Source organism: Myotis daubentonii, chromosome 5 (assembly GCF_963259705.1).
Source record: "Myotis daubentonii chromosome 5, mMyoDau2.1, whole genome shotgun sequence".
Lineage (NCBI taxonomy): Eukaryota > Metazoa > Chordata > Mammalia > Chiroptera > Vespertilionidae > Myotis > Myotis daubentonii.
Window position 1 is genome coordinate 103,269,158 of NC_081844.1, and position 16,444 is coordinate 103,285,601.

Consider the following 16,444-nt stretch of genomic DNA (forward strand, 5'->3'; position numbering starts at 1 on the left):
CTTGCCAGATCTCTGCAATCCTACAAACCGTGTCGGATTTGCTCAGCCCAGTTCTAGAGAGGAAACATCAGACTTTCCAAAGGAATCAGAACCTGACCCAGCTAGAGTGTGAGGCACCCAGTACGCCTCAGAGGCCGCGGCTGCGAGTCAGGATCCGGTAGTTAAGGCAGAGAGCAAGCCATCTGGCAGTTACTCCCTGATTGCGGCGGGTGTGTCAAGCCAAGTGCAGTCCTCTGCGAGAACAAGTCAATAATCGGCAAATTAGGTTCATGATTAGCCCCAGACAACAAGACATCATTCCCGCTTGGGAGCCCTGCCGAGACCTTGCCTTCTCCACAGTCCTGTTTAGCAAATATTACCAATGCCTATTTCATCTCTCTTATGGATGGAGCCAGGAGCCCAGTGACTTCCAGAGGCCTTCCAGCTGCAGGGGGTTGATTGGAGGGTGGGACTGGGGATTGAACGGCAGGAGCACGGAAGGGGACCGCTGTTGACCCGAGCGCTTTCCACTGGGATGCGTCTGTGGACTGGGAAGCAAAACTAGCCACACAGTAAAAAATGACAGCAGGGAGCTATTTAAAAGACCACAAATTGCCCCATGATCACACCCACTAAATGCAAATATGGCAGCTCCAGCATGTGTGGACAAAGATCAAACATTCCCATTTGTCCTCATCAGGGGTTGATGAATTCCCCTCAATGGCCCTTTTTAAAAGTGAATTTGTAGATGGCGATGAGTGGTGTCAGCTTTGGTCACCTCGGGGTATCCCTCTCCAGCTTGAAAACTTATTTGACAAGAAATTCTCTTCTTTGTTCCTGTCTTGCTTGCCAAAGAAGTAAATTGCACACGTTTCCATTAGAGGCGGCACTAACCGGGTCCCTGGGACAGAGTCGCCCGAGTTCCTGAGCGTCCTGGTTCTGTCATGTCCTGGTTCTGTTACTGTGCCACCCTCCTTGCACCCTCCCCATGCCCGTTCACCAGGCAGATGGGCTGTCCCTGGACCTCATCCTTCCAGGGGACTGTGGGCTGTGAGCCTGCTGTGGAGGGAACACCCGGGCTGCACTGGCAGCTCCCAGAGCAATTGCATTTCACTTTGAAGGAGGCACGTTTGACAGGCATGTCTGCAGACCTCCCTTTCCAAAGTCCTTGCACTGTGTGTGGAGAAAGAGTTTGTGAAACCAAGAGAATCTTGGATTCTTCTGTGCTGGACCGAACATGCTTTCTGAAAGCTCTTTCTCAAGACCCTGTCTGATTAACTGGTGGCATCAGCACAGGAAGCGAAGCTGCCACTCCAGAGGGTGGGTACCCTCCGGGGCAGCCACCACGGAGAGCTAAGGAGTAATCTCAGGGGTGGCTCGAGTCTTTCGAGAGACGGGTCTTGACAGAGGCGCAGGGAGGACACTGTGAATGCTTTTCCAGAGGGTCATGCTCGGGGAGAAAGACAGAAACAAAACGCATAAATAAGTCAGAGGGGGCAGCACCCAATCACCTTGTAGACTGAGCAGAGTCTCAGAGGTACTGTAGTTCGGCACTTTGCAAAATTTCTGGGCAAAGACCTTTATCTTCTAATGAAATCTTATATAGAACCCCATATATAAGTGGATAAAGTGACAGCTGTATATTTTATAGTCTAAACCCATATTTGTTACTATAATGTTAATCTCTGTATATGTATGTTCATTATATATGGGGGGGAGGGGAGAGAGAGAGAGAGAGAGACACTAAACTACGGTGGTCACCTCTAGGAATAGGTGAGGAGAACAGGACTGAGAATTAGGTTTGAAAAGTACTTGTTTTATTTGTAATAAAGCATTTAAGGTAAGGCGAGCTCCCTTCCCATCTGCCGCAACTGCACTCACAAAGACTGAAAGTAAATGTGACAAAATGTTAAGGTTTATTCATTTGAGTAGCTGAAATATGGGTATTTTCTACCATAGTCTTTGCACTTTTCTTCATTTTCGTAATTGCTGTCTCTTTAAGAAAAGCAAATCTGTGACAAGCTTGAGTCTGTTTTGAGCAAAACAAGCGTTGAGAGACTATAGAGGATGACGTGATCTTTATATTCATTTCATTTATGCGCTTCGTTTTGTTTGCAGTTTTGAGAAAAATCACAATGAATGTCTGCAAGTAGTTGCAAGCAGCAGGTTTTTTTTTCTTAATTGTCTTTTGTAAAAGACTCTGGCTACTCTTCAATTCAGTTGATCCACACTTTTGAGGGGGGGGGGGAATGATTGTTTGAAGATTAAATCACTTCAAATATCTAACAACTACTTTCTTGCCTTAGATACACAAGTAGAGAAGTTGCACCCCCAAACTTTTCTAAAATCAGCTTTGAAACCCTTTATTTTTAAAAATTGTCATTATGGGAGATGTCACATGTTCATTGGAAATTGCATCCCTGGCTTAACGTCCTGGCATGACCTTGTACCCCTGCCCTGCCTGGCACTTGGTTGAACAGGGGTCACCAGAGCAGGAGCTTATACAACTCTGAGCAGATACACATCCACGAGCGTTCAGAGACGAGTGCTTGAAACTTCCTAATACGCAGCAGAGGTAATGGAGTTCAAACCCACATTGGAAAATGTTAGGAAAAGAGTTACTCCAGGATCTTCGCAGCAAGTACTGGCTGTGAAATATTCACGGAAGGCCCCCTCAGGAAGGCTGTTCCCTAGGGAAGCAAAAGTTATTGTAAGTCACAAATGCCCATTCATCATCTGATCACTCATAGGAGATGCTCTCCAGGCAGAGGTCCCGCCCCAGGTGGCGCTAGCCATGGTGATCACAGGCAGCATCGCTGGAGGGCTCCGACGTGCCAAGGACTGTTGTCACACGAGTAACCTTAGCTGATCGTCACAGCAGCCCTGGGAGGGAGGCAGCCCCACTTGACACAGGAAAGAACCGAGGGTCACAGAGCTGGTGTGTAGTGGACATGGCAGTCAGGCGCGTCTTCTGTCTCCTCTCTGTGGGCAGTGTTCCCAGGAGCATCCTCAGTGCAGCGTAGACATGGTCACTGATGAAGTACAATGGCCACTCAGGCCCCAAACGGGAATTGCAGTCCCGTGTAAGGGATGCTGGAGGTCTGGGGTCTGCCTTAATGGGCCAGGGGGAGCCTGGGTGAATGTGGGTCTGGCCGAGGAAGCACCATTAAATGCTGCAACGGAGGGAAGGAACCGAGGTGACAGGAGGCACCTCCAAGGGGGAGATTGTGATCAGGTAAAGAGCAGCCGTGGAAAGTTTGAGGAAAGCATCCAATATGCTTACAGACGGACTCCTGAGTGTGTTGGGCCAGTCAAGCCGGAGGGATGCTGTATTGTTCTCGAGTGGTTCATCGATTCTGAGATGCGTGTGAGTGCGCGTGAGGCTGGTCTTCTGACATCTCTGAAAACAGGATGTGTTTTGCAATCGATGAAGCTGAGAGACAATGAAATGTTGGGTGTCACATTTCTGCGAGTGTATGAAAACTCGGTGTTTGCTCTGACAATTGAAGTGTAGTTGCAGATATAGCCTGAATTTTCCTAAATATGAGATTTTTTTTAAGTTTCATAATTAGTTCTATTTTTCAAGATAAAGTCCTCATCAATAATTTTCTCATTGGTTAAAAAAAAAAAAACACATTCATTTTAAGTGTCCTTTTTACTAATTCCAAATATCCTCAGATAACTAGATCTTATTGTACATACCAAGTCAGTGTGGAGATTTAAATATATTTTTAAGATATATAAATATACAAAATGAGATAAAGTTTAAATAAACATTCTGTGGAATGCCTGTGCTGCTCTTCAGATACAAACAAGCTTAGACATAAGAGTGTGGGCCAGTCCAGACTGTCTGGCCTCGAATTTCAACTTCCAGTACCTCCAAGCTGTGTGACCTTGGACAAGTCAGGCAGCCTCTCTGGGCCTCAGTTACCTCAGCTGTAAAATGGGGATAAGACAATTATACATTCACAGCATTGCAGTAAGATGTAAATGAAGTCATCTGTAGAAAGCACTCAGAACCATGCTGGCATGCAGAAATGATATAAGCTATTATTTGCATGTTTTTCAAAGCATCCATAATGCAAGCCCCACAAGCCCCCAAACAAAACAAAACAAAACAAATTTCAATTGTGTTTTTTTAAGGTAACTTTTATTTGTGTTTTTCTCATAAAAGCAATATAGTGATGTTAGGAAAAATAGAAAGCATTAACATATTTAGTATATTTTCCAGTTTTCTGTTCACATATTGCAATCATTTTTATAAATACAGGATCATAGCATGCATACTGTTTTTATCCTGCTTAATAATACAGAGGGAACATCTTTTTAAATCTGAGTATTCTTCCAGGAACTCATTTTAAATGCCTCAAAAATAATTCATTGTGTAGATTTAAATTTTTTTAACCAACTCTTATCAACACTGTAATCATTCTACAGTAAACATCCTTGCAGGTATACTTTTGTGTATTTTTAAATAATTTCCTTATGATGAATTCTTAAGAATGAAATTGCTAGCTCAAAGGAGTTACAATATGTCAGGCTTTTATATCAATAATAATAATACCCATAAGAATAGCTCACAGTGAGCATGCTTACCATGAGTTGGGCCAGACTCACCGTGACCCTCAGAGGTGGGTAATTCTCTTATCCTCATCCTGAGGATGAGAGGGCAGAGACTCAGGGAGTTGACATAACTTGCCCAAGGTCACACACACTGTTGTCTGATGAAAGGTCAGGCCAGGCTTTGGGAGGAACCGACCAGTGCCTGGGATCTGTCCCTCTGTAGTCCTCGGGAAATCATTCATCGACTGGACACATTCCCCATTTGCTCCCTCTCCTCGGGAATACATTTGATTCATGTTCACAACCAGCCCACAACAAGACCCTCCTGTTGACCTTGGGCGGGCGAGGAACCAAACATGACCTTTTGGATAAGCCATTGGCTAAAGACAAAGATGAGAACATGCAGTAAATAGGAAATCACATCGGCGAGGCCCTGAGAGGTTGACCTCCATTCTTCTGGCCTCGTAGTAGAGCTTCGGTACATCTTGGAGCAGCCTTGAGATGGTCACCAGGATCCCGACACTGTTTCTCACTTGGTCTTCAGAGCAATACCTTCCACTCTTCTCCTGGCTTGGATCAAAAGGTAGCGTGATGGGGGCATGGCCTTGTGGGAAGATGAACTATAAAATCAGTCCATGCATGCACGCAACAAATATTCACTGAAGAACGATGCAGAGACGAACGCCATCAGCTCTGCCTTCGAGGAGATGTGGACCTGGCGAGTGGAGTGAGGATGGCAGCAGCATCGTCGGGCCGTGAGATGCAGTACTGGGAGAAAGATAAGAGCTAGCTCTCGAATAAGCCTGGGCTGAATGTGAATCTTATCTGTGCTACGTTGTATGTCTGTGATGAGTCTCCGCATTCAGTTTTGCCATCCGTAAAATAAGGACCACAGCCCATCAGGTTGTTGTGAGAATAAATGAGATAATGCCCAGCAAATAGAAAGCACCCTATGGAGATCAGTCAATCCATCTGACTGGTTCACAGCCCTTACAGCTCACTCACAGGTAACTTAGCAACCCGCAGTCTCTGCAGGGAGAAGGCAAGGCCTCGGGCTGAAACCAGCGGTGATAGGAAGACTGACTTTCAGCTGGTCCTCCTGAAGCCTCTAATCCAGATCACAAAGATCGGGGGCTTCTGACTCAGCCCAGAGATTCCTGTCTCCTCTCCATCCTTTTATAAATGTGGGAGGTGGCTAGGTGCTAGGGCACCAGGCACAATGCATCCGGCCATGCCTAGCCCCAGCACAGCTCTTGTGGGATGGGAGAAGGCGGACAGCATGCTAGCTCTGTGCTATTGTACATTTCTTGGAGCCAATGCACGTATCATCTACAGAGGCTGTTCCTGTTGGGGCACAATTAACGCATCACTTGTTAGCTGTTACTGTTACTAAAGAGTTGGGTACAGGAGGTTTAAGAGCATAAAAATAGGTCACCAGGCCTAACTGGTGTGGGATCTTAGGACGGCTTCCTGAGGGAAGTGTTACCCAAGTGCCACCACTGACCGACACCTGACATGTTATCTCACTTCACCCTCCCAGAAACGCTATTCTAATCCCCATTTCTCTGGAGAGAACAAAGGCTGCTAGAGTCGTTAAGTAGCATAGCCAGTGCCATGGACCACAGTTGGTGGCCAAGCGAGACCTTGAACTTGGATTCAACCCTGTCCTGCCTCAGCTTCCTCATATGCAAAGTGGAGATAATGATGCATATTCAGTGGGGCTATTGTAAGCATTAGAGAAGGGAGCACACATGAATCACTTAGAACAGTGCCCTGGGCTTATTAAATGTTACCTCATTGTGTCACCTGAGCAACTAGTAAACAAAAATACAGGAAAACTGCACAGTATTTACTGAAATCTCCTAAAAGCATTTCCTAAAGAGGTCATGTCCTCCCGGTAGTTGTATCACCAAAACTCCGCTATGATGGTATAGACTTCTCTTTGGGTGTATTTCCTTTGGGCCTAGATGTTTTTCATTCATTCAAGAAAAGGGGTGTGGACTGTAACTTAGGAGATAAGTGACTTTTTGGAGAGGGATGAGATTTGACTGAGAATGGGAAAAGGAGAAGTGATAGAGGTGTTTAGAACGGGTGGCCAGGGATGTCCTTTCTGAGGTCATGAAGTTTAGGCAGGTCAGGACTGGCAAGAAGCAGGCCGCTGTATGAAGATGGGGAGGAAGAGCAGGCCAGGCAAGAGGCATTCGCTTGTGCAAAGGCCCTGACGGCAATGTGCTTTGCATGTTCCTGGAAAAGAGGTATGAGCTGTGTGGCTGGAACACCAGGAGGAGTTAGGAGGTTGGCAAAAGGAACAGCCAACACCCATCCTCGGGTGCCCCATCCGCTTCTGCTAAAGTCTGACCCTCACACTTCTGAGCTCTGCCTTCCTCCCCCGTCTCTGCTCAGAGGCATGTGAGGACACCTCCACACCAGGCCAGCCGCCAGCGATGCTGGCAGCTATAGCCGGGTTCTTGGAAAACTTGAGTGAGTCCAAGTTCAAGTCCTTGCTTGGCCACCAACCTTGGTCAATGGCACTGGCTGTGCTACTTAACATCTCTACAGCCACTGTTCTCCAGAGAAATGGGGATGAGAATAGCATTTCTGGGAGGATGAAGTGAGATAACATGTCAGCATTTGCCATTATACCTGACACATAGCAGGTGCCCAGAAAAAAAATAATAATGTTTTCTCACTTTTGATGATTACTTTTTCTACTGCTGCATGAGGTCATGTGATGAAAGAATCAAGAATTCTATCATGGCCTGCCTGGTGTTGCTCAGTGGTTGAGCGTGGGCGCATGAACCAAGAGGTCACAGTTCGATTCCTGGGCAGAGCACATGCCCGGGTTGCAGGCTCAATCCCCAGTAGGGGACCGGCAGGAGGCAGCTGATTGATGTTTCTCTCTCATCAGTGTTTCTATCTCTCCATCCATTTCCCTTCCTCTCTCTAAAATCAATTAAAAAAAATTTTTTTTTAAAAAAAAGGAGGCTGAAACCGGTTTGGCTCAGTGGATAGAGCGTCGGCCTGCGGACTGAAAGGTCCCGGGTTCGATTCCGGTCAAGGGCATGTACCTGGGTTGTGGGCACATCCCCAGTGGGGGATGTGCAGGAGGTGGCTGATCGATGTTTCTCTCTCATCGATGTTTCTGACTCTCTATCTCTCTCCCTTCCTCTCTGTAAAAAATCAATAAAATATATTTTTTTAAAAATAAATAAATAAAAAAAATAAAAAAAGGAGAATCCCATCATGTAGCTGTCTTCCTCTTTGCTCCTTATTTTAAGGTGCTGTGTTTGGATCTTCTCTGTCTTCATCTACTTGATGCTTGTCTGTGGAGTCTGACACATGAGTTGTCACAATCTACAAACATAGATACTGTGTCATCTCAGCCTAGGGGCCCTCATGGATGGTAGAGGAGTGAGTGGTCCTGGCAGTGCCTGCAGCTGGGCCAGTCGGCATCGCATGAAGTGACTCATAGGTAGAACTGAGCATCAAAACCTGAAAAAGGCAGGTGGGGCCACGCTAAGGGAAGCCAGCCCCCATTGGGCACATCTCTGCCCTGTCATCCTTCCATGCTTCCCTTAACACTCAGCCTCTTTGAAGGAGAGACAGAAATCGTGCAGAGCTTTAATGAGGAATAAGCCGGGCGCACTTTGCCACAGGCCTGGCTGGAGGCAGAAGGAAGTTCGCGGGCCCTCACGAGTGACCCACCACTGCCGGTCGGCACTGGATGCGAAAAGAAACCCCGTGGCAATGTGGCTTCAAGTAGCCCTCGCTCACACACGCCGCTTCCCTGCAAACCTACCCACAGCCGAGCATGCCCTGCCATCTGAGGTAGAATCCACATCCAACATGGGTGGGAAATGTCAGCATTTATCGCTTCTCCCATCCACGTTGACCCTCACCAGCAGATGGTCCAGATAGCAGTCAAGCTATTTTTCCCCTCTCCCGGGGTCCCGGGCGCAGGAATAACATCTTCCTGAAGGGCATGAGTCTGTCCTTCACCTTGCCCTCCTTGGCAGGTGTGTATCCGAGTGGCTTCCAGAAGCATCTCTGCTGCACTCGCCCTGCCTGCGAGTGCCTTCACTTCTGGGACAGTGACAGGCCCACTCCGCGGTCCAACCTCCTCTGCTCTCTTCCAGCTCCTCTGGAAGCCACTCAGTTACCTTAATTACCATTCCTCCTCGGTCTCTGCCCAGAAGGAGAGCGGGGAGGGTTATAATTGGATCAAATATTTGCTGTGGTTTATTTCTCTGCCTCTCAAGCGCTCGTAAAAGTTGCATTTTCATGTCACTTTGGGGTATGACTGATGACTCAAAGGCACAGCCCTTGAATTGCATGCCAACGAAGGCCAAGGAAAATGAGAGAACTTTGGGGGGGGAGGGGTGTTTATTTGGGGTTCTGTGCTTTAGTGCCAAGTCGAGAGAGACAAGCTGCCTTGGGAGACAGACCTCCTCCTGCAGCCAGCCCGTGCGCACATACCCCCCTTCCTGGGATTTGATCACGGGCCCCTAATCCTCGTCCAGGGCTTCTGCACATCTATGAGGCAGAATGTGCTGTGGAGCAACCTTCTTAGTCAACCAAGCACAACCCTGTCCCCTGAGCATCCCATATCCAGGACTGAGCCTGATGGGTCTCTGAAGCAGAGGTGACAGATGTCCCTGGTTCTAAGCCCGAGCAATCAATCCCTAGTGCAGGGACATAGAGAAGGAACTCTGGCCAGGGCCTGAGCTTTTGGAAAATGGCCTCCTTTGAGTGTCTGCCAGGCCGCCGTCTAGGCATCGGGGCGAGCTGAGACTCCCCCGGACCAGATGGCCTCGGCGCTAACCAGCTCCTCACTGCGTTCCTGCTCCCCGGCCCTGGAAGGTCCTCTCTGTGTTTGGCCAGGCTGATCCTCCTTGTGTTTCTAGCCTCCAGCCCTTCCTCAGGTTACAGCAGCTGTGACTGATGCTATGTGATGCTGGTTGGTACGTGTTAACCTACGAATAGAGTAACTATAGTTTCCAAACCAGCACACTTTCTAGAGCAATGGTTCTCAACCTTCTGGCCCTTTAAATACAGTTCCTCATGTTGTGACCCAAACATAAAATTATTTTTGTTGCTACTTCATAACTGTAATGTTGCTACTGTTATGAATCATAATGTAAATATCTGATATGCAGGATGGTCTAAGGCAGCCGTGGGCAAACTACGGCCCGCGGGCCGGATGCGGCCCGTTTGAAATGAATAAAACTATTGAAAAAAAAGACCATACCCTTTTATGTAATGATGTTTACTTTGAATTTATATTAGTTCACACAAACACTCCATCCATGCTTTTGTTCCGGCCCTCCGGTCCAGTTTAAGAACCCATTGTGGCCCTCGAGTCAAAAAGTTTGCCCACCCCTGGTCTAAGGCGACCCCCATGAAAGGGTCCTTCGACAGCCAAAGGGGTCGCGACCCACAGGTTGAGAACCGCTGTTCTAGAGGGAAAGAAGGAACAGGAGGTATAAACTGGGACACTCCTGGGTGAACTGGGTGAACTCGACTCCCCACCAATAATAGGTTGGAACTTTTCCAACAGAGGATGCTGCCATTCCTTGCTGGGGGTTCTCTTACCACCCCCTAAGACATGGATTCGTTGCTGGGACTGACTACCATCTCGGGGAGTGAGCTGGGAAGGAAGAGAAGCATGAGGTCAATATCCGGGAAGGCTCTGCTGAAATAACAAATAAGCCTCAACATCCCAGTGGCTTAATTTAATAAGTGGTCCTTGCTCACTTGTGTTACAATTTTGGGCTCTCCTCCAAGTGTTGATTCTAGGGTCCAGAACACTCCTGTCTTGTGGCGCCCACATCTTGAGCTTTAAGAGTGTCTGTAGGGGACTGCATGGGATGTTGAACTGAGTACATCCCACAGCTCACGTCCCATTAACTGGAGCACCATCACATCCTTCCATCTGGTGGAAGGAGGCTGGAAAGGAGCCAGACCGGATATGGACAATGACCGGCAATCACTGCCACAATGGTCACTAAGGAACAGAGTCAAAGGAGAAAGGGACGGAAGGGAAGGAAACAAGCCAAGAGAGCCCTAAGGAAGAAAGCCCGCATTGTCCATCATCCTACTGGGAACTGGAAAAGTGAGGTCGTAACAGCCTTATGAAGTCACCTCTCAAATTGCGATGATATATATGCATACACAAACACCTTGGGCCACGGTGTCCCACCATAGGCATGTTCTGCACTGGGTGGTGCGTGGTCCCGGGTTGCTGACTGTAACACTACCCTTTCTCTCCCATTCAAGAAAGCCCATGAGAAACTAGGAAATTAAAGAACAAGTCTTTATTATTGAATACATGCCAACTTAGTTTCTTTTCAGTGGAACTCATTGACAAATTCAGTGTTTTATTTGTTTGATATTTAACAAATATTTATTCATTAGACTCCACTGGAGATACATTAGTTACAGCAGTGAATTATAATCATGATAGCAGAAACTTTTAAGGCATGCTTAGCTGTGGTTTGACGTAGACACTATTATTAGCCCCATATTAAAGGTAAGGAGACTGAGGCGCAGAGAATTTAAAGGGCTTGGGCAAGTGTCACAGAAGTCACTGGCAGAGCTGGGATTCTAACCCAGGCAGCCTAGCTCCGATGTCCCCACTCTTAACTACTCAGACCCAAACCCCGCCCTCCTGGAGTTTGCATTCTTCTGAGTAGACTGACAGTAGACATAAAAACAAATTATATCAGTTTAGAGAGTGAGAAGTGCTTTGAAAAAAATTAAGCACAATAAACGGACACGGGCTGGGGACGCAGCAGCCACCGTATCATCACAGCCCATGCTCTGTGCGAGAGCCACCGGCTCGTGGATCCTTCCTTAAATGAAAACTGCCCTCCATGCTTCTGTGGCAGGATGCTGAGGGACCAACCAGAATAAATGTCTTCTCTCTCCTCTGACAAATGCCTCTTCCTGGGGTAATTGGATTGGTGGGACAGCGAGCACTGCCGTGTGCCCTAAGCCATTTCTGTGCCCCTTGGCCGGTCAGCCAGTCCCAAAAGAGATGACGGATGCCCAAATTAATAATGAGCAATGGCCCACACACGAAATCACCTTCCCCCAGCGTTTCCTCACGGGGGTGATATCCTGGCCCCAGATGAAGTATATTCTTCTCACCTCAGCACTGAAGCAGTTCCCCTCATTCCTCTGGCTGACAGCAATTTGTGGGCATGGGTCCTGCTAGCTGGACATTGACAAGGTTGCTAAGGAACAAATGTTTTGGTTACAAAGGCCTCCGAAAGCAGCATCGCTTTGTCATATCACGTCACATCATTGATTTCGTCCCTTAAAGACAGCCATGACCAATGGGATATGGGTTTGAGGAAAGCTAAATACAAACACCCGTTTCCTGAGGAACGGGGGAAATTTCCACTCCCCAAGCAATGACTATCCAACTCCCCCAGGTGTCAAAAGCGAAGATCGTGAGCTTCTCTTCTATTATTATGATTTGCAAGTCAGTGACTCACAATCACAAAGTACTTAATTAAATGGTTGTTATTGTCCAGGCACTGCCCTAAGCATTACCTCATGTCATCCTTATAGCAACCCAGAAAGGTGGGTGTTAGTGTTCCCTCGCAAGCAAACCAGGAAGAGGGTAAAAGTAGGTTTGCCCAACTTCAAACGGCAGCAGATGGCAGAGTCAGAATTCAAAACCCTGGTTTGCCTGATGGCAAAACCTTTGTACTTAGGATTATAAACTCTTTTATTTTCAGTGATCACACATTTCAAGATGGGAAAAGCCAGCAATTCTGATAACGGGGAACTCACATTAGTAGATGCCTGGAGTTTTGTTCTATGAAGTTTGTAGAAGGGGTTCCAGTTGATGTCTGTAACCTATAAAAAACCTTTTATGGAGGGAAAGTGGTGAGACGGAGCTTAATCTCACCATGGTGGTTTTTATCTACTAAGGATCTACAGTTTGTCTTCTGAGAGTCACCGTGTATTTAAATGACTTTTTGGTTGCAGCGATTTTGAAAGAGTTCACAAGATGAGCCCATTTCTCCCCCAGTCTTACCTATTTTCTTGTCAACAAAAAAGAAACACTGGTGTCCTCTTCACCATTTCCTTCATCCTCCCTGCCCAGCCCACGCTCAAACACTGTCCTCTCTGCCTTAGAAGTGTTCCTTCAAAGTTGTCCCCTCTTCCCAAGCACTATCCTATTCAAGACCCATGTCACCTGTTTCTGTTATTCCTTCCCAACTGGTCTCCCTGATTCATTTCATTCTCCCTCTAGAACATCTCATATCCTGATACATGCGAATGCTTCAAAACATTCCTCTTATCGCTTCAGTCACTGCTCAAGGGCCTTCAGTGGCTCCCACTTGCCCATCACTGTTCTCTATGACAGGCCTCTCATGAGTCACACTTGCTGTCCCCATCCCCCCATCCTGATAGCCTTTGCTGACCACTCCCTCTGTCACTGATGACTTCCAGTTCTGAACCTAGTTTCCATTAAAACAGAGCTTACTATTTAATTGCTGGGTTTTCTGAGGCCAGGCACTGTGAGGGCATGGACATTGCAGCTAAACAGTTCTAGGTCCAAATTTTTGCTTGGCCACTCAGTTGCTGTGTGACTTCTAACAAGTTGCATGACTTCTCTGAACCTCAGTTATCTTGGCTGTAAAAGAAGATAGAAATAGCATCTACCTTATAGGATTTTTGCAAGAATTGAATTGGATGATGATGAGAGATTCTAACATGTATTTTGTGTTTCCTCTGTGCCAGGCACTGTTCTAATTATTATCTTTTTCCGCCCAGCCTGTGTTGTTCAGTGGTTGAGCATTGACCTATGAGCCAGGAGGTATTGGTTTGATTCCCAGACAGGGAACATGCCCAGGTTGCAGGCTCAATCCCTAGTAGGGGGCATGCAGGAGGCAGCCAATCAATGATTCTCTCTCATCATTGATGTTCTGATCTCTCTCTCCCTTTCCTTCCTCTCTCTGAAATCAATAAAAACATATTTATTATTTTATTCCTCACAACAATACTATAATGTCAGTACTATGATTTTCCCAGGTTTGCAGATGGAGAAAGAGCTGGAGAACAGGGAGGGGGTGGAGAAAGAAGATGACAAAAATGAAGAAATCAAAACTTTGGATTTTAAAACTTTTGGGATTTTAAAACTGTAGAAAAGAGATTGTGACCGTTAGTAATACAACTATTAGTAGTAATTATAAGCATAGTAAACAGCAACTGTTACTGCAACACTTGTGACTCTAATTTTACTGGAGGAGCTCATAGTAAAATGTACTGGAAAGTATGTCTCCGGTAACTCATGGAGTGGGAAGGATGGGGGTCACAGGATTGGGTCTGCACCGAGTGTCTCACTTATCACTCTCTTCTTCTCCTAGTATGACTTCATGGAGCGCCTGGACGGGAAGGAGAAGTGGAGCGTGGTCGAGTCGCCCAGGGAACGCCGGAGCATACAGACCCTGGTTCAAAACGAGGCCGTGTTTGTGCAGTACCTGGACGTGGGCCTGTGGCACCTGGCCTTCTACAATGATGGCAAAGACAAAGAGATGGTTTCCTTCAACACTGTCGTCTTAGGTAGGTCAGGCCTCTCTGAGGCGACATGCCATGGAGGAGAGAAGGGCAAGTTCTGGGCTTCTCTCTAGAGGACACATCTCCCAAGGCGGTTCCTACTGAGTGGAGGGCCAAGGCAGAATCCTTGATGTACTAGTAAGCCTCAGAATACCACCCACCTCAAATGAGCCCTAACTAAAATAGGAATAAAATAGGAATCTCGCCTAAATCATGCGAGATTCACCATGAGTCCCAAGGATTCAGTGTGGTGAAGGCCTTGGTTCAGACCACCTGGCCCAAGTCCTGGCCACACAACACAGGCAGGTCACTGGACTGCTGGAAGCCTCAGTTTCCTCATGTGGAATGGAACCTCTAGAGCCCGCCTCACAGGGCTGTTGTGAGGATTAAATAAGATAAACATATAAATCTCAAACATGTGATAGAGATAATAAATATCTGCTCACTTTCTCTTAAAAATCAAAGAAAACTTGCCCTGGCTGGGTAGCTCGGTCAGTTGGAGCACCAACTGTGCACCAGAAGAATATAGGTTCAACTCCTGGTCAGGGCACATACCCAGGGTTGCGGGTTCAATCCCCAGTCAGGGAGCATGCGGGGGAGGGAGGGGGAGGACTGATCAATGTTTCTGTCTCACATCAATGCATCTCTCTCCCCCTCCCTCCCTTCACTCCCTCTCTCTAAAGTAAAAAAAAAAAAAAAAAAAAAAAAATTATCCTCGGGTGAGGATTAAAAAGAAATCAAGGAAAGCTCAAAACACAAAGCTTAAAAAAACTCAAAAATAAATCAGGAAAAAGACAGATATAAGAAAAAAAAATCATAGCTTTGTTCCCAAGTAGGTAAATATCAAAATGCTTTAATTAAGTACTTGTCATTTGGGGCTTGTTTTAGCCCTGCTTTTGATTAGCTATCAAAGGAAAAGCTAAGATTTTATCCAAATTTTCTTCTTATATGTGCATACAAACCCTACAGGAGCCCTGAGTTTGAGAAGATTTCATGTTTTCTAGAGCAAACCATAAGAATTTTAACAATCAAATAAGCTACAGATATTTTCATGAAATTTATTTTGTCATTAGGTTTTAATCTTTTTACTAATGATAATAAGTGGTCCTGGGTAGGAACTTGCTGAATCAGAGCAGGTTGTAGACCCATTCCACAGAGGAATAAACTGAGGTTCAGACTGCTAAGTCCCTCAAGGTCCCAGGATGTGAAAATGGTAGAAACAGCATGGGCTTCTGGGCTTTGCCCTTTGTCTTTCTGCAGCACCTTGTTGTCCCAACAGCATCTGGTTGCGGATCTCAAGGGTCACTGGAGATGCCTAGATAAGGTGGTTTCATGAGGAAAGATCTGGTCGATCCAGGATTAAATCCCAGCTTGTCTTTCCCACATCCTCCCTAGAAAAGTCACTTTCCTCCTGAGCCTCAGTTTTATTTGTGGGAAGGTAGTGAGCAAGTCCCTAAAGGGTAGATGATGTGACATCATATATGGAACACACCAAGGATGGAGCTGGTAGTCCCTATATGAGAGCTGATGGTGGGGCACGCCTTGCGCAGCTATTTCTCTATTGACTGCATTTGAAGAACTGCTCTACCAGCCTCAGGATTTCTCTGAGGGCCTTGCTGATTCTTGAAAAATCTATGCTATCAAATCTGAAATTCTTCATCAGAATGACATAAAATCAGATGGGCTTGAAATTCATCCTCATTCCCTCTGCTCAGGAAAGATTGGCCCCATCAGGGCAGCCAAATGCTCCAAAGCAGGGATTGGCACACCAGAGCCCACAGGCTGAGCCTGGCCCACGGCCTGTTTTTACAAATAAAGTTTTATTGGAACACAGCCATGTTCATCTGTTTATATATTGTCTGTGGCAGCTAAAATGACAGAGTAGTTGCAACAGTGACAGTTTGGCTCACAAAGCCCAAATATTTACTGTCTGTGCCGTTCCAGAAAAACTATGCCAACCCCTGCCCTAAAGTAACATCACAAACTCTGTATGACCAAAGTCCCCGGAGAAGTCGCCCACAGCTGGGAGATTTCAACATCAGGTTTGGTACCCAAAGGGGGAAATGCAAAAGGATGAAAACCAGCTTAAAAAAAGAAGACGCTGGCAACAACTAGTTTGAGATGTTGAGATTGAAAAAAGCAACCTTTAGCTTAAGAATAGGAGAAATGGTATCCCTTTTGTCACCTTGTGTTTGAACTCATGCATAACAGCGCAAATCACGCATTGCAGCTGGCTTAGTGAGAGTCCACAAGCATTTGGTTAATAACAAAAGCAACTACCACACAGGGTACCAGCCCTTTGGGATTAGGCCCTTTGTGGGGACTGTCT

The 16,444-nt window shown here is 46.5% G+C and overlaps 1 protein-coding gene across 5 annotated transcripts in view; it reads left to right on the top strand.

Moving 5' to 3' along the window:
- The window catches only part of TENM2 (teneurin transmembrane protein 2), a 402,968-nt gene that overhangs the window by 234,310 nt on the left and 152,214 nt on the right, over positions 1 to 16,444 (top strand). For all 5 annotated transcript variants that reach the window (XM_059699131.1, XM_059699132.1, XM_059699134.1 and 2 more), the window contains one exon: positions 13,926 to 14,121. In XM_059699131.1, the coding sequence (XP_059555114.1) occupies positions 13,926 to 14,121 (196 nt within the window). The remainder of the gene's footprint in view (positions 1 to 13,925; positions 14,122 to 16,444) is intronic.